The following is a 22003-nucleotide window of genomic DNA, read 5'->3' on the forward strand; positions in this document are numbered from 1 at the left end:
CTGCATCGGTACACCAATCGCAGCGCATCTTGATCATTTTTGTTACGTGAAGGTAAGATGATCAGTCTTACGCTTCAGATACCAGTCCAGGGACTATTAAATATTCTGGTGTGAAAACACCCTTTTGAATTCCGTTGTCCTCTTCGCTATACCAGATTAAATTATATTTTTTACATACTAACTTGTAAAAACAATTATACCTCAAATTCATTTATTAGACGTGCCTGTAAAAAATATAATATTAATGCACGTTGCATTCGTACAGAAAATTTCTTCATTTAGTTGATTATTTGGGATATTTGCTGAATGTACACCTTGAGTGGTCTATGCTATGTATATATATCGCATGTTACGTATGTGTTTGTGTATGTTTTATATGTAGATGCATGTAGATGTGCGTATGCATGTGTGTATAAGGGTGCGTTTATATGCGTGTGCATGGATGGCTCGAAGTATGGATTCAGTATTTTCATTTGTTACCAATAATAACCTCCGTGGAAAACGCAAATGTTGATTGTTTCATTATTTTTTTCTCACTTACGTTTTTTTGCATTACTTTTTTATATTTATGTATTTATTTCTTTAATATTTTTGGTTGCTTATGTGTATTTATCTACTTGTTACTATTGTTATAGTTATGCAATTTTTTCATATTTTTTTTTTGTTTTTTTTTTTCATACTTATTTTCAATATATGTTAAAGGCAATTTAAGCCGTTAATGTAAAAAATAAATAAATAAAGATTTAATTGGACCTTTAAGTTTTAAAATCTTTGTTTTTAATACTTTTTATTTATGACTTTATGTTTTCTGAATGAAATAAAAATAAATATTTTATATCAACCATGTCGGGAATCGAAACCGAGACCTATCGCATGGTAGGCAAACGCGCTGACCGTTACAACACGAGGCCGACAAAATGATAATAATACACTTATTATATATTTGATTGCATCGTCTTCTGCTTAGAACGATAAATCCTGTAGATAAAGGCGTTTACACTCGAAATATCATTGATTAATAATAAGACAAGAAAATATAATATGCTTGATTTAATTTTACCTACCATTTTTTAATTTCAAATACCTTTGATCTCTCTTATGCAAATATTTGCAACTTCAACAGGTGAATAAAATAATATGTAATTACTAATTGCATAACTTTGATTATTATAATACGTACATTTATACAACACCTTTGTTCATGTAGTAATTATTATTTAAATACCGAACTTTAACACGTACAAGTTTATACGCGTGTAAGCATTGACAAAGTATTTAAAATGTATGTGGTAAATACATTAATTAATTCTAATTTACGAATATGTAGCGCTATGGGTAATCTTAACTACAAATGTTACAAGGTAAATGAGACGTTATTTTGTAATTTTAATCACATCTCTAGTGCGCATAATAATATAGATGTCCCGTGTTTTATTCCCTGTTGCATATATCAAAATAATTTATTTAAAGTAACTTCTGGAAATCTGTTGATAAAGTCAGGACACAGAAAAATATACGGACGCGATCAGCGGGAAGGATAAATTACCTTGGCTCTACCACTTACTCAAAGCTAGCTCAAAGAAACTTTACCTTTCTGGCTCCGGAATGTTTTAATCAACTTCCTGCAGACATAAAGAACTCCACAAGAGCCAATGGATTTAAGAAAAATGTTTGCAACTGGTTGCTGCACATCGATAAGGACGAGGTTGTCAATTTTTTCCATAAGTTCGAGATTAGCAATTAGCAAAAATTGACAAATCGGCTTTCTTTCCATACTTTTACTTTTATTTACTTTTTATATTTTTTGATATTTTTATGTTTTTTTTTTTTTGTTTGTATTATTTAATGTTAGTACTCAATCTTATTTGGCATATTATTTATTACTCATATTTTTTACTACAGTGTAGAGTGAGTTTATAGAAACCATATCTTAATTTTGATTTCAATTTCAATAATGTTTAAATATATATATAAATTATTATTCTATTGATTTCAATGATACTATTGTTTTGTTTTTTTTTCAATAGGTACTACTAAATTTTATATTTTATTATGATACTTTATATTTTATTATGTATGAATCTAAGTTTGTATAATTTACAGTTTACATTTTGAAATTTATGTCTGATTATTTTTTTTAAATTGTATTCTTTGGAATTTTATTATGTATTACTTATACCTTTTTTTCTGGAATGTTATTATATTGCTTGACATGTCATTATATTTGATTCCGATCAATTTTAATATGTATTTTGTATTGTTAATTATTATGGCTTGACACGGGCACAGCCTAAAAAGCCTTAATAAGTTCACTTATATTTAAACGAGTGTCAATTTGAATGAATAAATTAATAAATTTACACGGCTTTTTATACATAATAATGGATTAATTTTAGATTTATTTAAATTTTTATGGGAATAACAGTATTTTCTCACGCGTGGATTTTTTTTCCTGTCATTTTTATCTAAGTCTCTGTCGAGAAAAGGGGGAATTTCGGCTGTGGATCTTTATGAAAAAGAGGAAACCACAAAAAACTCATTCAAGAGAAGCCAGACTATTGATAGACATCAGTTTGTCTTGGATTTCACTTAAAGAGATCGCGCCATATTGTGTCCAGTTACTATTTATGTTCCTCATTTCCTGCACTATCCTTACCATGCAAGATACTACTTCTTGTGATAAATAATTGAAAACTTATTACGGAATGTAGGTGCCATAGATCCTCACCGACACATCTGCATAATAGTTATTGAATGATTTAAAAACATTTTTTGAATGTTTCCAAGCTCTTTGCATTATTTAATTGGAAGAAAAGTTCACTTTTACCTGCAGCTTGTGGGATTTAGCTACTCCCTCGGTTAGCTAAAGTATTTTAATGATTAAATTTAACTCTTAAAGAAACGCCATTTTAATTTTTCTCACATATACATTCTCGGGGCTGATGATCCCCTGGTAATAGACAAAACGGCTGTGTGGAACTAAAATGGGTCATACATACCTTCTCGAGGCTAAAAAACTGTGTACTTTCTCAAATCTCATGATCCCAAGGCATCGTGGCAATGGATGAAGCGGCTGTGTTTGGATTTTTTATATGACTGGCGGACCCGACAGACGTTGTTCTGCCCGAACGTTGATTTGCCCTCTATTTGGTTGGAAAAAGACTTTTAATTGATAAGCAGGTACCTAGGTACCTACTTGTTTATGATTGAATTCCAAAACATAAAATAATTCATTTCCAATATAGAATTCTTTTTGCAAATGTCAAACTCGGCTCTTCTCACCAACAGGGGTGCACTTAATTCATTAATGTGATTTTCAAAAACGCATTGAATGTCGGTTAATATTATTTTAGTTTTATCGAAAATCCAGTAAAAATAAATACATGGGAAGAAATTATAAGGAATGTAAGGAAATAATCTGATTGGGATCTATAAAAAGCCAATATTGATTATTGTTCGGGTGGAGCCAGCAAAAGTGCCATGCATACCTTAGAAATAGCACAAAAGTATGTACTCGAGGCTCTGCTTGGGGTCTATATCAGAAAACCCACAACGGAGGTGTTTGAACGAGTAGGTACGCTAGGGCACTTCTCATTCACGCATATAAAATGGTGGCAGTAAATATAATACAATCTATGAAACAAGATAAAACAAGAAACCCCGGTAGATAGATGAAAAAAAGATTTATGCTCCAAACTTGTTTTTACCGATAAGATTTAAAAAAATAATATATACGAACACGCGCAGCGCAAAGATCTACATTTCACTGAAAACCGCACGTAAATCGGTTGTACCGTTTAGAAGGAGTTAAGTGACATCACACGTACAGAAGAATAATATATGTAAATATGGATTAACCTTGAAAAAAATATCTTCATTCACGTGTTATACCTTCTCAATTCTTATGATCTGGAAATGGACGAACGTGAAGTGACCGCTTTTAAAACTGAAACTATGTCAGCTATTTGCAAAAAATATATTCTGTCACACAACCTTCTCAAAGTTCATGACCTTCTGGTAACAAATAAAGTGGCTATGTTTTTAACTTCTGAAAATAATTTTATATCACGCAAAATACCTTCTCGAATGAACTGCAAATGGACAAACCTGCAGCCGCTTTCAAAACTAAAAAATCGTCTTCTGTCACACAAACCTTCTCGAAACTCATGATCTTCTGGCAATGGACTTAACTAAGGTGGCTGCGTTTTGAACTAACATGGTTAGCTCCGTAATTCCTATCATAAAATGTCAGAGTCAGAAATGAACTCGGTCGCGGTCTGCATAACCGTGACCCTCCCAGGGCCGAGTGTTGAAGGCAGACACATACATTATTACACAGCTCACATTCTGCCTATTGTCTTATTACTGGTACTTCTAAGTCCCATTAGATCCTCTACGGGTCTCCACAGAGCCATTAACACTTGTCACCTTTACTTAATCGTCATCTTCCGCTGAAGAGTCATATAATTACTGATCTAATGTACTAATTAGTTTAATCCCAAGGATTTATTGATATGGTATTGCAAATGCCAGAGGTGGTGAACGGTTATTAATTACCATTTTTTTATATTCTAAGAAATATTTGCCATTCAACAAACTAATTCAGTTTCAATACTGGCGTTTACTGGCAAAAAAAAAACATTAGAACTGCTTGCCAATATTTTAGTCCAATCTATATTTAATTATGAATTTCAATATTATTTTCTTCTTAATAGACTATCTAACGAACCAAAAAAAATTATCGCATCACATCATCGCTGTGAATTTTTAAAGTTTCACAATTTTAAAAATCCTAACTGAAACTTCGAAATTACGTCCGCAACGTCATGAATTCTGGTCGGTCAGCGATTGAAATACACATCTGGGCCCCAATTATAATCAGAAGTAAATATTTGTCTTCAATTTTATCTACAAAGTAAAATTAAATTTTCTTTTAGAAAAGCAGAATATGCAAATGATTTTTTTTCTGAATATGATCAATTATAGGTTACCGACCAAGATATTTTAAATGTTTATGCATATAAACTTATTTTCGTACACAATTATCGGGCTTTCTTTATATACAGTCAAAGATAACTCTGTTAACTTCACATGGTAATCGGGGCCCTGAACGGTGAAATGTAACTGACAAGAAGAAAAGAAAATATGGGTTTAACTGACGTTTCTGTACAAACCGCTGACTTGCAGGCATTCTACAACATCGTTTAACATGATCGGATTAGTTATACAAACAGTTTGTTTTTATTTCTGACATTTAAAATTTGAACCCCGTACAATTGCGATTTGTACCCGTTTAACGTCAAAACACGCCAAACGTCAAAAAACATATATTTCCATTTGCCACAATAACAAGAACGCTATTACTTTTTGGCTATTTTAAACACGTGGTCACTTGAAACTGTGATGTTGCAAAATAGTTTTTTTTTTTAATACATTTTAGAGAAGATGCCCCGTACAATGGAGGTACTTCAGCCCTAAGGGAAATTGGATACAATAAATGTTTTCTTGCGCGCTGTGAAAATTGGAGCATAAAATTGTACGGAAAAGTTTCCTGAAAATGTAAAAAAAAAAATATTTTGATAGAAACGAAATACTTTTTTTTTGTCCTTGGTTTATATGAATCAACCAATGATGAGAGACGTACGGATGATTTCCGGTTTTCTTGCCGTTAATGTACCAATGGGCAGAGCTGATCGAGAATATGCGGAAGAGAATCTCTGACGTCACATGCGAAGTTATTTCAGAAATACAAAACATGAAATAATCGTAGCGCTGGTAATACGATATATAAAATTTAAAAAACACTGAATTTCCTCATTAAATGCCCCAATTTTTACCGCAGGATTTTTTTGTCCAATTTTCCTGTAGCACTGAACTTCCTAATTCACAGCTACGAATAAAGGTTAGAAGAAAAAGAATCAATTCTAAAAGGGAAAAATTCGCATATAATACAAAATCGTTAATAAAGCGTTACTTTATACCAAGTTTTCCGATTTCTGCCGTAAGTGGCCTGCATTACATTTACGATTGATTTAATTATATTGTTTTGATACCTTGATACTACGACTCATGAATACGTTGAATTATTTACGCAGAATAAAATGTCACATTAATTAAACTAGACAGATTAGCTTACACATCAGTATACGCTTACATTATGGCTATAGCGGATATACTCCACAGCTATATTATCCCACTGAATTTCTCCAAGGGACGCTCGGTTAGGAGAGATGTTTATTATGAAATACTCATGTAGTTATGCGAAATGCGAGAGAAGACATCTAATGAACCATATTATTATATTTTAATGTTTTGTGAGACAGAATTTCTATAAGACATTACAACAATGTTTATTTTATTTATTTATGCTTTATTAAGTTAGTTTATAACATCTTAAGAACTAATATAAACTTTTAATAATATTACAATTTTTTTTATCAGAATTTATAATTACATTTTTTTTAATAAATTTTAAATATTTCATTTTTTTCTATTTCCTTTATTTCTTCAGGTAACTCATTGTACAGCTTCAATCCCTTGTACAATGAGTTTTGAGATTCTGTTTTTTTCCTCATTAGTAATCTTATCTTTTTTTACCCCTTGTTTCAAATGTATGACATTGTTGGTTAAAATTTATTATTGTTTTTATTTTATTCATCCCCTTAATTATTTTATGTATAAAAATTGCCACATTATATGTATAAGTTTAGGTGTGATAAGTGTAGGTTTATAATTAAAATAATTGATCATTTTAAGTGGCTAGAATTTACTTCATCCACGCAGTTTGTAGCTGCATGACGATTAGTAATCTCCATGCACTTAGTAGCTGCAAGACTTGTTGTTACCTAAGTTCTATTTTTACAAATTTGTTTTTTATTTCATTTTTTAAAATATCACTTAAACTCTAAACTTCAGTGTCAAATAAAAAATGTAAATAGGAGCTAGATTTCTTATTGTCCATGCGCTCTGTAGCTGAAAGACGTGCTGTAATCTAGCTCTTTTATATCGTCATAGTAATATATCATAATTGGAAACGAGGAATTAGAATTCCAACCGTCTATGCGCTCTGTAGCTGCAAGACGGGCTGGGATATTTATTTATTGTACAGCGCCCTTGAGGGAGTTTTTACAAAAATGGCGCTATGTAAATTATCCAAATATATAAATATACATACAAGATTCTAATTCTTTTAAGAAGCCTTCATTTTTGTTCATTTTGCGATTTTTATGAGAAAATGTTTCTTGTGTTAGCCAGCATCAATGGTTTTAACAGTAAACGTAAACGAGTACTCAAAACATAAATAAACAACTTTACGCCTATTTAGCTTTAAATATGTATGCGCATCTGTGTCATATTTTCTGTTGCACAAATATTACAAAATACGAGTAGTCTCAGTAATATTAAAGAAAATATTTGGTGCTGTCAACCAAAACGGAGTGTGGAGGAGACAGTTAAATCATGAATTAGAGGCACTGTATGGCGAACCCAACATTGCACAATTCATGTAAAAAAGAAAATTACAATGGTTGGACTATTTGCACAGAATGAATAATAAACGTACCCCCATAAGGTATTATTATTTAGTAATTTCACTATTTTTATTTTTTATTTTTGTTTTATTGCTCAAAAAACTTTTATTTTTATAAGTACTTATGTTGTATTATTTTTTTAATTATTATTTTCTAGTTATTCTCAAGTTTACTGTGTTATAATTATATTTACTGTATAAGATTTTCTCATAGTTATTGCTTTTTTTTATTAAGAAATGTTATGTTTCTTTTTAACTTTTTGTATTATATGTTTGATAAATTGTTTAGTTTTAATTATTCTATTATTTCTTACTATGTACTTCATGATCATTGTGCACTGCTGTGATTATTTCTGGAAATTGTTATTTTTTTGTAAAAGGTTCTTTGAACCGTTGATGTATAAATAAATAAAATTTACACCACTCTGGAAGACAGAAGAAGCAGAGGAAGAGGAAGGCCAAAATTAATATGGCTGGATAGTTGAAAATTTGAAAAATGTAATAAATTCGTCAAAAAAATGTCATCAACTTCAGGGTGCCTGGAAGAATGACTAAACAGGTGCCACCGTTTTGTATCAACAATTCACGGACAGTGTATACTTGTAATGCCGTATTAAATAGACTTCATGAACTCGGCAATAGTCATTCCCACGTATCTGATATATTTAGTGTAGGATATTGTCCCTATAGAACAAACCTTTTGAACTTTTTCAAAGATGGTGAATGGTATTTATATTTATTTATTCATGCATTTCATATCCAGTTTTTTGTTCACTTTACCTACCTGTGTGAAACAGTACCTATGATTTTTTTGTTGTTTTACTGTAGAGTGTTTTATTACTTAAACTTTCTACTGAATATGCTGTATAATTTTTAGGTTATTTTATTAAATATAAATCTTGTATAATTTTTGGTTGAATTTTTTTTTTTTGTAAATCTTGTTTTTAAAATTCATATTTTAAAAATATATATATTTATATTAAGCCAAATTTGTTAATATTATAAATGTTTGTAAAAGGCAGATTTGCCGTTTATGTTAATAAATATTTTTTTTTTTAAATTATTAATTTTAAAGTTTTACGTTCTTTTTATGTGTTATATATGTTTCTTCGTGTAACTGTTTTAATTTCCTTAGACCGTATATATGATAAATATATACATCATGTGGAAGGAATATTTTCTCACCTACCAAGGGTCCTAATGCTTCCTTGCGATCTTTGCTACCCTCGATATTTTGAGCGGTCTTCTAAAGCATCATATTTGACAGATTTAAAAAAATATTTTTCTTTTCTTTTCAGGGTCCGGAGTACCAGGAAAGCGGGTCGGATACATGCCCCAGGAAATTGCGTTGTACGGAGAGTTCAGCATCAAGGAGACAATTATGTACTTTGGATGGATCTTCGGCATGGAGACCAGGGAGATTGGAGATAGGCTCCAGTTCCTGCTCAACTTCCTGGACTTACCCAGCCAGAACAGGCTCGTCAAGAATCTGAGGTCAGTTTATTTACACTATACATAGATACCTGCTATAGATAGTATGACTGTAGACCTTGCTAATAATGTATAAAGATTCCTAAGGAGTTGAGGATCCTAGTATCAAAGTAGTCGGACATTCACCATTTTTTCAAAATAGGTTTATCGATTGATCTTTCATATAAAAATTTAAAAAAAACTAAATATACATTTCAAAGATGGTCATTTGGAGTAAAAATTTAGGTGTTTAATAAAATAAAAATAAAAAAAATATGGTCGCTCAAGTGTCATGGCGGCCGTTATTTCGTCTTCTTTTGACAGTTCTAAATCAACTGCCGAAGTGAAAGCGTCATTGTCATATTTAGAATTTAATAGAGTGTTACTATGTAATGAAATAAGAATATTATTATTTTTTTTTTTATTTTTGTATTTTTTTCTCATAAAAACAAAACACAGAATTAATACAATGGTTTCAATATTGTCGGCCTCGTAGTGTAATGGCCAGCGCATTCGCCTACCACTCAAGAGGGCTAGGGTTCGATTCCCGATATGGTTGATGTGAAATATTATTTAAAAGGATGTATTTACACTATAATATTTCATGGTCCCTAGACTGGTACCCGAAGCGTAAGACTGATCACCTTACCTTCATGTAACAAAATGACCAAGATACGCTGCGATTGGTGTACCAATGCAGTGCCCTATGAACCATTAGATGCGGAAAGGGAATGATAATGATGATTCGACATGTCGGTAGAAATATATTTTTATAAAATATGTCTAAATTACATTATGAGGATAACTTTTATAATAACATAAAAATAATTATGCGTAATTGTTTTAGTGTGTCAGTGTTATTACTGTACATGTTAGTGAGGGTGAGGATGTATATACTGTTTGAGGGTGTGTGTATATGTGTATAGGTGTGTGAGTATTATATGTATGTGACAATGTGTAATGAATATGAGTGGACTTATTGAACAATGATTGTCAAACATTCTCTGTTTTTTTTTTAAAACCTTAATGAGGAAACCTATCATCCACCTTTTCGATCCATGTAAAATTGCCAAGATATAGTGAACATACATAAACCCCCCTTTATCATTATTTTATGAATCTTGGCCATAGTAAACATCCTTTTTAAAAACGGACATTTGCAGTTCTATGGGTTTCAAAAATGGAGACTTGCATGTTTTGGTTTAAAAAACGGACAAAGACATTTTTTTTCAAATCTAGATATTTGTAGTAAACAAAATGTATCTCCACCCATTTTTTTATGAAGGTATAAAAATATATTTATTATTAGTATTTAAAGCATTAATTTTGTGTTTAAACATTTTATTAAATGTTATTAAATATTTATATATAACCACTTACCGACTTTTCTATGTCTACCGGTTTCGAGACGTAAACGTCACTTCGTCAGGACACCAATCAAACCAACAAGCAAACCAACATGCAAAACCCACTATACACCTTCACCATAGTTGTCGCACAAAAATATAAAACCTACACGACATGCATTTTAATAAATACATGCACTGGTTTGGACAAACATGCACTGATTAAATTATGAAAATATTATCTTGTTTGAGAATTAACGAAAAAAGTAGAGGGGATGCTAGGAAAGTAGGACCTAATCAGTGCATATGCTAATTAAAATGCGTGTCATGTTGGTTTTATATTATTGTGTAATAACTATGGTGAAGGTGTATAGTAGGTTTTGCATGTTGGTTTGCATGTTGATTTAATTAGTGCCCTGACGAAGAGACGGGTACGTCTCGAAACCGGTAGACATAGAAAAGTCGGTACGTGGTTAAATACAAATATTAATAACATTTAGTCAAATATATTTAATATTGGTTTCCTGTATCAGAAACAGAAAAACATAATTGCTGAAAAATTATGAAAATGGTTATTGTCCCACTTTGGTAGTAAGGTCTTCAGTTTCCCAAGCTTACTACTTATCGATCAGATACCACGAAGACAATAATATGACCACGTAAGAATAACTACAAATTAGATGTTATATTTCGTTTTGCAATCTCATAAATATATGCTATTCGTTAAGAATGTTCTCTTTGACTTACTCCATTGCAATTCTCAACTTAGAAATACTTAGGATATTGCCCAAGAAGTTAAGTCATGTAAATCATAATAAAATATATTTTTAAACCATGTAAAATTAAGGAAATAAATTTAATTACCGGTGTACGTGTATGTAAATACAATTCAACTAATAAAAGAGATCTCAGGAGATTTATTAAATGTAGAACTGTTAACTGTCTCCTGTATGCTGATGATGCCGTGCTTCTTGCTGGCAGCAAAGAAGAACTGTAATTCTTGGTAACAAAAGTCTACGACGTATGCGAGAAAAGCGATTTGCTTATGAATGTTGATAAATCGAAAGTGATGGTTTTTAAAAGGGATTAAAATATAACTTAACGTGAGATCAGTGTGAACGGGGATATTCTGAATCAGAATTTGTGTATCAGGGAAGTATGTTTACTAGGAATGGAAAGCCTGAGAAAGGCTACTGAGTGCCGGGAACGGTACGGTGCACTGAAATCGACTTTAGCAAACATTTTTTTATCGCAGGAGGCAAAACTAACTGTTCACAATGAGTTTTAGTGCCAACTCTAATGCATGGGAGCGAAGTATGAAATTGGAAAAATAATTATGAAAGTAGGTTAAACGCTGTCAAAATGCGATATCCCTCAGGCAAATGTGTGGTAAAATTATGTATGATAGGTGCACAAATGTCGAGATCCGTGAACAGTGCAAGGCTAAGACATGCATTATCCACAGAATCAATAAAAGGGTGCTGCGTTGGTTTGGACATGTAGAGCGAATGGACAGCGAAAGAACGGCTTAAAGGATCTACGATGCGAATATTGATGGATGCAGAAAACGAGGAAGACCGAGAAAGATATGGCACGATCAAGTCCATCGAATACTTGAATATGGACATGTCAAGAGTAGGAATAATCGGCGTGCGTGCATGAGAAATGTAGAGATAGAGAGGTATGTATGCAAAGACAGAGTGATATGGCGTTCTGTCCACTCTGCCTACCCCTACGGTAAAACGGCGTGTTGATTTGTTTGTTAGTTTAGAATAAAGCAATGGAAAGATGGCTAAGTACAAGTACGATATGTTACTTTTTTAGACATTTTTGTTGATTTACTCATTTCATCGATAAAAATTACATTATTAGGATATAATGTATTCCTCAGTGGGAAATCCCGTGCCAAGGAATACATTTTACAAGTTTTTTGACAAATTACTTCTTTGTTTTATTTTCATATATATCATCACAATAGACCACTTTACACAATGCTCAACATTTACATTTGTATATTTTTGAACATCCACATTTCTTTCATTTTTGCAAGTGTTGATTTTGTTAAGAAAAGGAGCTGTAGGTAACGTGTTGACTTAAACCAGCCTGTGATGGTTCATAGGCTGTAGAAAATGCCTTAATTTCCATATTATCTCTTCAAATGGGTTCTTTATCATATTAAAATATCTATCAAATTGTTAATTAATCATTATTTCAATTAAAACCCCTACTTACATTGTTTTTATTATTGTTTAGTGTTTCTAACACGCATATATGTAATGAAAAGTGCCTATAAAAATCTCACAGCTCAAAGTGAAATTAAAATACAATATGGCGAATATATAATTATTCGCTTATTGGCATTTTTTTCCCACTGATTCATATTTTATAATAAGCTTAAGTTATTAAATCCTTTTCATAAATGTTTGATGATGACCAAAAACAAAAAAACAATAGATCAGATAAACCAACAAATGACAAATCATGAGTAGGATTGGCAACCTTCTCGAAATTTCAGGATTTTCCCAGAAATATGTTTTTTTTTAATCTCCCGACCTCGGAATTCAGCTTCAATTTCCCGGAATAGATTGCTGTATGATAATGAGAAAGTTCAGTGGCTTTTAAAATTATTATTTGTAAATAAATTATTAAACAAATCCGAAAAAAAAATCTAAAATTTTATGTATCGTATTATCAGCGCTATGATTTTTTAAAGTTTTGTAATTCCGAAATTACTCCGCGCGTTACGTCTCAAGATCTCTTTCGCTTCTTTTCAGTCAATTCAGCCGATCGGTCCGTTGACGGTAAGTAAACCGGAAATATTAAACCACTCAAGATAAGATGATAAGAATCATAAGTTTATTCATATGAACTAGTGTCGTCGTTCAAAGCTGTTGGTTTTTATTTTTATTTATATATATTTTTTTTTTTAATATTTTTTTCGCACAGTTTCATAAACTTTCGCGTATAATTTGATGCTCTAATTTTTAAGAAATCATTTTTTGTATCCAGATTCCCATAGAGCTGAAGTTCTTCATTACTGTTGGTTGCAAAAAGTTTATAAAGTATAAAGCAATCAGATAATTATAAAGAACAACATAATTTGTATGAAAAATAACCAGATACAAAAATTAAAAAAATATATATATAACCTTTAAGTGAATAAAGGGGATATAAAGATAAGGAAACATAAAAAAACTGGTATTTTGTTTTTTATTTTACCTTCCGGATTTCCGGTCGTTTAAGTTAGTAATAAAAATAAAATTCATAAACCCTGTAACTGCCTAAAATTCTGTATTGCGGTCAAAAGATCCGATTGATAATATTTAATTTTTAAAATTTTAACAAAAAGTCAAATCATCGATAATTCTTTTTTTTAATATCTACCATGCTGATTAGACTTATAAAGAGTTCGGGCTTATGCGTATGCTGAGAAAAAAAAAACTTAAAACATTATTTATTTCTAGTGGTAATCGTATTTATTGTTTTCCTTATTTTTATTTGATATTCTTAGATATTTTTATGACTGAGACGTCATGCGAATTCAAATTCGCCGCTTACGTTTTAAAACCGCTTATCTAAAAAAAATATGTTTCTGTGTTTTTTATATTTTATTTTGTACGTTGACATTATTTGTAACTTACTTTTTATTTTTGTCCTGTTCACAAAAATCGATCATTATTATTTATCGACTGCGATGGTATTTTCCTTAGAGTAGTGTAAATTTAATTTCAATATAAATTTTTCATTTTCGGACTTTAACATTTTTCTTAGTTGATTTCCCGTGGAAACCGTAAAAAGGGATAATGCATATGACTGCAAAAAAAATAGTATAAAACAGTAAGAAATATGACAGTGTTACTATTTATTAAATAATAAAAAGTAAAAATATTAACATCGCAAAACTGGGAAATGTAATAACAAAATAAATCATAATGACGATAAAAAAGGTTAAATGACTTATGCACCACTATAGCCAAAATTGAGCTGTATAAATCACTTCTCTCAGAATTTTAAACCACGTTTACCGTCTGCTGAAACCCATGGATGTCAAACGTATATTTTGGCATTTACACCAAAAACCCTTTTGTATGTCCGACGTTTATAAAATTAACGGATTTTTGTATATCACACAAAATTAAACATGTGTTTGCGAAATAACGTTAAGGTTTACATTAAAATATATTATGTTTTTGGAGTTTATTCTAATTAGCCCTAGTTTTACATAATACATGTCTTACCTACATTATTTTCAAATTGATTTAAAACAAAAAAAAAGTTACGCACATTTTTTATATAAAAAATCGTTGACTGACCTTTTTACCGTCGCGTCAATAAATATTTTCAAACCTAGAACTTTAGTTTACCTATACATAAAATAGCAAAATAATATGCAATAAATATTTTTAAACCTAGAACTTTAGTATACCTATACATAAAATAGCAAAATAGTATGCAATAAATATTTTTAAACCTAGAACTTTAGTATACCTATACATAAAATAGCAAAATAGTATGCAATAAATATTTTTAAACCTAGAACTTTAGTTTAACTATACATAAAATAGCAAAACGGTATGCAATAAATATTTTTAAACCTAGAACTTTAGTATACCCATACATCAAATAGCAAAATAGTGTGCAATGAATATTTTTAAACCTAGAACTTTAGTATACCTATAATAACAATACATGTGCCAGCCAGGATTTGTAGACGGTACCACCTGTTTCATGTACCAACAAGTAAAACATCGTATGTTAAAAATGCTTTTTTTCGTAGGACTTTTTCAATGTACAATACAAAATTTAAAAATATAGATTATACAAACATCACTCTGTCAGATTTAAAATTTAAACTAAAAATGTATTATGTAACTTAGTAGACATTATAATAATAAATATGTACATCTCCCCCCCCCTCCCCCCTCCTTATCCTATCTTCAAGCATTTTTGTCCTTATCCCGCCCAATTTACAGTAACTTAATGTTCTTAAAATTAATATTTAAAAAATCTTTGATTATTGAGTACTTGAAAATAACATTTTTATATGTATAAATTGTATGTATTTATTTGATATGTAATATATATATTCTTTACTAACTTTGTATACTATGTGGAAATCTGTTATTGGTTCTGAGTTTATACACTATATCTGTTTGTTTACTAAAAATATGTATGTAGAACTGTTGATTTCCCTAATAAAATAAAAATAAAAATAAATAAAATAAAATACATAAAATAGCAAAAAAGTATGCAATAAATATTTTTTAAATAAATTATTGGAACGCAGAGGCAGTTCATTATATTGCCCCTTTAAAATAACGCCAGCCGAGACAGTTTAATACAATTTCACTAGGCGTATTTTATGTCATTTTGTATATTTTTTTTCAATAAAAAATTGGGATACGCGGCGCCATAATGGAAGCGACGAATAATTGTTATTTTGTTCGAACACACTATTACTATAGTAAGAAGTTGATGGCTCTTAAACACGAACAACTGAATACTATTCATTTCTTTATTCCTGTGCAGTTAGTTACATTAGGTAGATAATATGTGTAATATGTGTGTGCAATTTGCACAATTTCCACGCCGTGTTTCAATAATTGCATCATTTTGTTTTCACGAACCGTAAACTTTCTTCTTTACGATACTTTTAATGCATTTACGTAAGAAATAAAACTTTGCATCGGAATGGGAAATATTGAATATTGACTTGACTACAGAATTGTGAACGTACATTTTGGAAATGTCAATTTATTGAAAATGTCGATGTATCCAAGCTTGACTAATTACTTTATTTTAAATGTCATACGATATGATTCTACAAGAGGAATGATATGCGAAAAAATATTCATTAAAAATTATTTTAATGGCGTTACGCGTATCATAATTTACTTCAGTATACGTTAAATTCGTTTATTAGACGCTTGTACCTGTAAAAATTGTAATAATCTCGATAGTAATGTAGGCATTTATAACTTTATGGAGTAATTTTCATGGAGTTAATTATTTGAGATGGTTGCTAAATGTATATTGAGTGGTTTACAAGACGTATAACATATATAAAAATATATGTACATGTAAAGTGTATGTTTTTGTATATATATTTATGTAACTATTTATACTTTGTTCTTTGCAGAAAATTTCTGCGAACGATGTTTTGATTTTGTATTTTATTTTTAACGTCTCTATTACAGTGGTGGTCAACAGAGGCGTGTGTCTTTCGCTGTTGCCCTCATGCACGACCCCGAGCTGCTGATCCTCGACGAGCCAACTGTGGGAGTAGATCCTCTCCTCCGGCAGTCCATCTGGAACCATCTGGTGCAGATCACGAGAGATGGCAACAAGACGGTCATCCTCACCACACATTATATAGAAGAAGCTAGACAGGCCCATGCGGTAAGCCATCATACCGTCCATTTCTTTATGTTAGACTAATTTATTTAGTTTAAATTACAGATAATCGCTAAAACACTGCGATTGAAGTAAAATCAAGTGGCTTACAAACCGTTGGATGCAAACAAAAGAATGTTGCCAAAAATTTTGAAACGAATTAAAAGATTCTTTATTTGTTATCAAAAAAATATTTTCTTGAAGCCATACTTATTTCACAATTTTAGCAAAACCAACTTGTATTCTATAAACACCGTTTCTAAGTAATAAAAAAACTGACATTGGGGCTTTAATTAATTTGATAAAAAGCAAATGAATCATACGATTTTTCCGTTGTCGTCCAATGGCCGATAATTTAAATATTAAAGATTTGCTAAAAACATACCGCATAAAATAAATATTTACAACAATCTGTAAAAAAAAAGACTTCCATAAAAAATTCGAATACATATAATTGGACCTAGAATCTTGGCAGTTTTTTTCTTTCATAACATTCCTGTTCAATTTATTATGTTCAAATCATTAAAATGAATTTCACTTATATACTATGTTTTTATATGAGTACCAATGTAGGTACCCAAATTTGGTCTAAATTTCAAGAGGTGCAATCTACCGGTCGAAACGTTATTATTGTTTAGTTTTATAATTTGTGTTTTTTTATCAGAAATGCACTAGATATAAATTGTTTTTATCCAATGAGTATTTACTTCATTTATTTAATGGTAAATTTTTTTTATTTTTTTTAATAACAGAAAATTCATAAACAATTCATATTACTCGTATAATGTATGAGTCGAATTTGAATTTGAAAATATGGCGATTGAAAATGGTAAAATTGTATCATTTTCTTATTTTTCATTAGACTACATACACTTGTTAAATAATTAGCATTAAAAAAAACGTTTTAAAAAAATTTTGGAGAAAATCCGAGATCAAAATAAAATTTTTTCTTACTTATTTCAGGTAGTTTGAATGAAAACATGTGCGTCTTGTTTTATAAAAAACAAAAAATATGCGAATTCGTCATTCATGATTTTTTCATTTACCTTACACTTATTAATATTATTCTTCGTTATAGCCTTTGCTGATGCGCCTATATCTCGTGTACTGCTTTTTGTCCAAGTTTTTCTTCCTTCAAAAAAGCATCCAAACGGTTTTTAAATTGGCTGTCCGAATTGGAATAGACAACTAGACTTAGCAATTTATTCCAGTCTGAAAATACCATTCGGAATTTCATGATTTTCTAATATTTTTCATAACTTTTTTTAGATCGGCTTGATGAGAAGCGGAAGGCTGCTGGCAGAGGAATCACCACAGGTTCTCCTGACCATGTATGGCTGCTTGTCTCTGGAAGAAGTCTTCCTCAAATTATCAAGAAGACAAGGTAAAAAAATTCAATCTCTGTCGACTCACGCGATACTCATATTTTCCACCTCCACATGTTAGCAAACAAACATGGAAATGTGAATTGATTTAATTTATCCTTATACAAATTAAAACCATGTGTTTTATTGTCTCTGTTGCTGGTTACCTTATTATAAAGGGACCTAATATAATACTCGTTCATTGCCTCCGTCTCCAATTATTATCATTATTATGGATAACTTATATAGCACCATTTTCGTAATATAATACCTCAAGGGCGCTTCACATAGTGATTCTATAGTTAAATTAATTTAATTGAAGCTTTTAAATTTGTAATTTAATTAAAACAATTTATTTTGTTGTCACATGCAACGGATTTATTCAAATGATTTAGAGAACAAGTGGGTTTTAAGTTGACATTTAATGTTTTATTAATAAAATATGTATTGTTACTTTTTTTGTTATTTTATACACGCTTATGTTTCTGATCTAAATATTTATATTTTTTGTACATTTTGGTTCTTTACACAAGTGTTTAGTAAGTTATTATTTTCTTTTGTTAAAAGGCATTAGCCGTTTTAATAATTTTCTCCCATAATATTGTTGACTAGAGTAAATTCAGATGAAAATCATTATAAAAAGAGTCCCATATCAATAAGTATTGCTTTACGTAGATACTTTATGAAAAAAACTATTCGAATAAATGTAAAAATTAAAATTAATATTACATAAAAGAAATTCATTAGAAAACCAAAACTTTCCTAATTTTCTGAAAAACGATATATCTAGTGCATAGTGCATATGCATTTAGTGATAGAAATGTATTGAAAAGTAGTTTTGTGTTGGGTATAACTTTTTTAAAAATAATTTTGCATAAAATCATTATTAACTGTTTTGTTTTGTTCTCTTTTAAATGCCTACATGTACCTATTTTCATATTATTAATCAATTTAATGATAATCCAATCCAATTCGATTCGCTACAACTTCGCACATATATAGTTTTGCAAAAAAAATATTTCACCAATCGATAGATTTTATAGAAAATAATCGATTTCCGCCAAAAAACGGATTTAGATTTTTTGTAGATATTTCGGTTTGTGTAAACTATCCTTAATTGTTTTTAGATATTAAAAGCTTATTCTGATGACGTATATTTTTATTAAAAATAGTTTTATCAATATTTGAAGCATGGTGCATAAGGCACTGCATTGGTACACCAATCGCAGCATATCTTGATCATTTTTGTTACATGAAGATTAGATGATCAATCTTACACTTCAGGTGTTTATTTTGGGACTATGAAATATTCTAATTTTTTAAAAATGAATAAAACAAGAGGACAAATAACAACAAATTGATCAATTATATTAATGAATTCTGCTTTTTTATTTCTGGTCTCTTTTTTTCTCTCGACTGAATGCGAACAGAAGGAGGTGTAAAAACGCTCACTTTCGTCTACTTGGCATTCCGTTTTGAAGGCTTAAAATAAATATATATCTATGTGTAACTTAAAAGCAAATACAACATCTTTTAGGGTAGAAAATTTTAAATCGAATGATTTTTAATTTTTATCATTTTGCTTTACTTTTAGTGCTCAGTCAGATATTTTCTATGAATTTTTCAATACTCAATAGAAAATTGTTTTTCATTCCAGTCGTGGCCACCGCTGGCGGGCAGGTGAACCAAGGTGCAGAACTTAACATCAGCAACAACATATCCCTAGCATCCCTAAATTGGGGAAAGAAAGAGGAACCGATCTATGTCATCGAAGATTCTGGAGTAGTTGGGCTAAACTTCCACCAGAGTAAAGAAATCCTTATTCAAGATAGCACCAACGGCGGTAGTAATCCATTTGGCGACGTGAGTCTTAATCTTCATCCGCCAATAATATCAATTTCTCTATTTCGATACTTATAGTCCATAAATGTAGCTTTATTAAAATGACAGCTGCCAAACTAATGACAATAGTGATGGAAAATTACTGATCACTTATCATGTACCGATCAAATCGATTTTATCCGTTTTTTCATGCAAACATGAAACTGTTTCCAAAAATTTATAAAGAAACGCAAAAACAAGTTTATTATAGTGTGTTTAATTCACCAACAAAATAAGACATTTATACTTTTTTCATGAACAACATCAAATGAGTAATTTTTTTATTCGATCAATTTAAATTGATCAATTTGTCCCATCTCTAACATTTTTGTAAAATGATGTAACCTTGTAAGAACGTCTTTAATAATTAGGCTTATTTCGTTTTTTTTTTTAGTTTTAAAGCAGATTTCATACAATCTTATTGATTTATATGACAAGCCTTGTATTAAAAAAATAAATAAACATACTAGATACGAATGATTTTTCGTGTGTCAATATGAATCATTCCTTAGACGTCACCACAAAGTTACGTCGTCACTTTTGCTGACAACTGTCATTCTAATCAAGTTATATTTTAAGGACTATAGTTTACTGTGTGTCAAGCACATGTAGATTGTATTCATTGCCTCTATAGGTCTTAGTGTTGCAACCCCTAAAAACTAAATAAAGCAGTGAAAAAAACCCAGCAATCTCCTTAATATTTTTGGTATTCCACTAAAAAAATAATAATGTTGTTATTGTAATAAAAAATAAGGCTTTTTTGTTAATTTCACGGTCTTGTCTTTTAAAATTAATTTTACTTGTTTCAAAATGAAGTTTTCGCAGTCGTAAAGGTTAAAAAGACAATTCATAAAATTTATTTTTTCTGAACACATCCCGTTAGGCAAATATGTTTTTTGATATTATTATGCACAATTTTAATGCACAATTGCTACTTTTTTCATCACATACAGAAACACACCAAAATATCTACACCAGATTTAGGAATGGATTGCAATGATTGTGGATCATACCTTAGGAATGTAAGTATAAACTTTTTTACTTTTATAATTTCTATAATTGGTTTTAAGCTACTTATAATTTTATTGTTATCAATGTTTACGCCCATAAGGCTTTTGCATTTATGTAAATGATATAAGACATAAGTTCATAAATGCTGACATGCACAAATTAATATAATACCAGATGACGACAACACTACCACATAAAAAAAGCAAAGATAAACGTAGAACAGTCAACTATTCTTACCAGTTAAACAAACATTTGTCGAGAGCTTACTTCTTCCATTCCTTGATAATGCATACGTACGAATATGTTATCCAGATGCTAATTCTGAATTCCTTGATAAGTTGGAACGGTTACAAAATTTTTTAATACGTTATATGTTTAACCTTCGTAAATTCGACCACATAACCGAATATTGCACGCAACTACACTGGCTCAGTATCAGCTTGCCCACCACATACCGCACACCGCATCTAAGGACATTAGTCTCCTTGGTGGTGCCCACATACACGGAAAATTTGCTCGTTGTCAAACGAGAAAAGTTGCCCGAAGGAGCTCTCTGTAATCTGGCTCAGTATCAGGCATAGAAGAAACATTCACATTCTATAACTTCTTCATAATATTTTAAATAATTTTAATTCTCTTGTTTATCTGAGAGAGCTCTTTAAACCTATATCACAGCACGGGATATCTCTTCGTTCTAGTAAAGAGAGAACCGTTTCAAAACCCATTCCGACATAACTGTCACTTCAACAAAACGAACGCCTAGATGTGAAAATAATGTCGCTAGATTCTGTCCTTTTAACAAATAAGAGTATCTAGGCGTTAGAAAGTTACCACTCTAAAAAAATCATTTAGTTATTTTATTTTTTTCCATCTGTTTTACTATCTTTCTAAGTATATGCATCGAAACATTAAAGGAACCGGCTTTGTAGTCGATTGGTAGTTACATACAGACGATCGTTAAGCGTACCGTCTAGGTGATTTCCAAAAGTCATACAAAATTCATGTTCAAG

At 30.5% G+C, this 22003-nt stretch overlaps 1 protein-coding gene across 1 annotated transcript in view; it reads left to right on the top strand.

Moving 5' to 3' along the window:
- The window catches only part of snu (ABC-type transporter snustorr), an 81307-nt gene that overhangs the window by 47819 nt on the left and 11485 nt on the right, over positions 1–22003 (top strand). Inside the window, exons 5-9 of the mRNA XM_088234513.1 lie at positions 8827–9022; positions 16542–16743; positions 18007–18121; positions 19759–19964; positions 20936–21004. Of these exons, the coding sequence (XP_088090639.1) occupies positions 8827–9022; positions 16542–16743; positions 18007–18121; positions 19759–19964; positions 20936–21004 (788 nt within the window). The remainder of the gene's footprint in view (positions 1–8826; positions 9023–16541; positions 16744–18006; positions 18122–19758; positions 19965–20935; positions 21005–22003) is intronic.

The sequence above is a fragment of the Micrasema longulum genome, unplaced genomic scaffold (assembly GCF_059751315.1).
Source record: "Micrasema longulum isolate JH-2025_06_02 unplaced genomic scaffold, ASM5975131v1 h1tg001251l, whole genome shotgun sequence".
NCBI classification, from domain to species: domain Eukaryota; kingdom Metazoa; phylum Arthropoda; class Insecta; order Trichoptera; family Brachycentridae; genus Micrasema; species Micrasema longulum.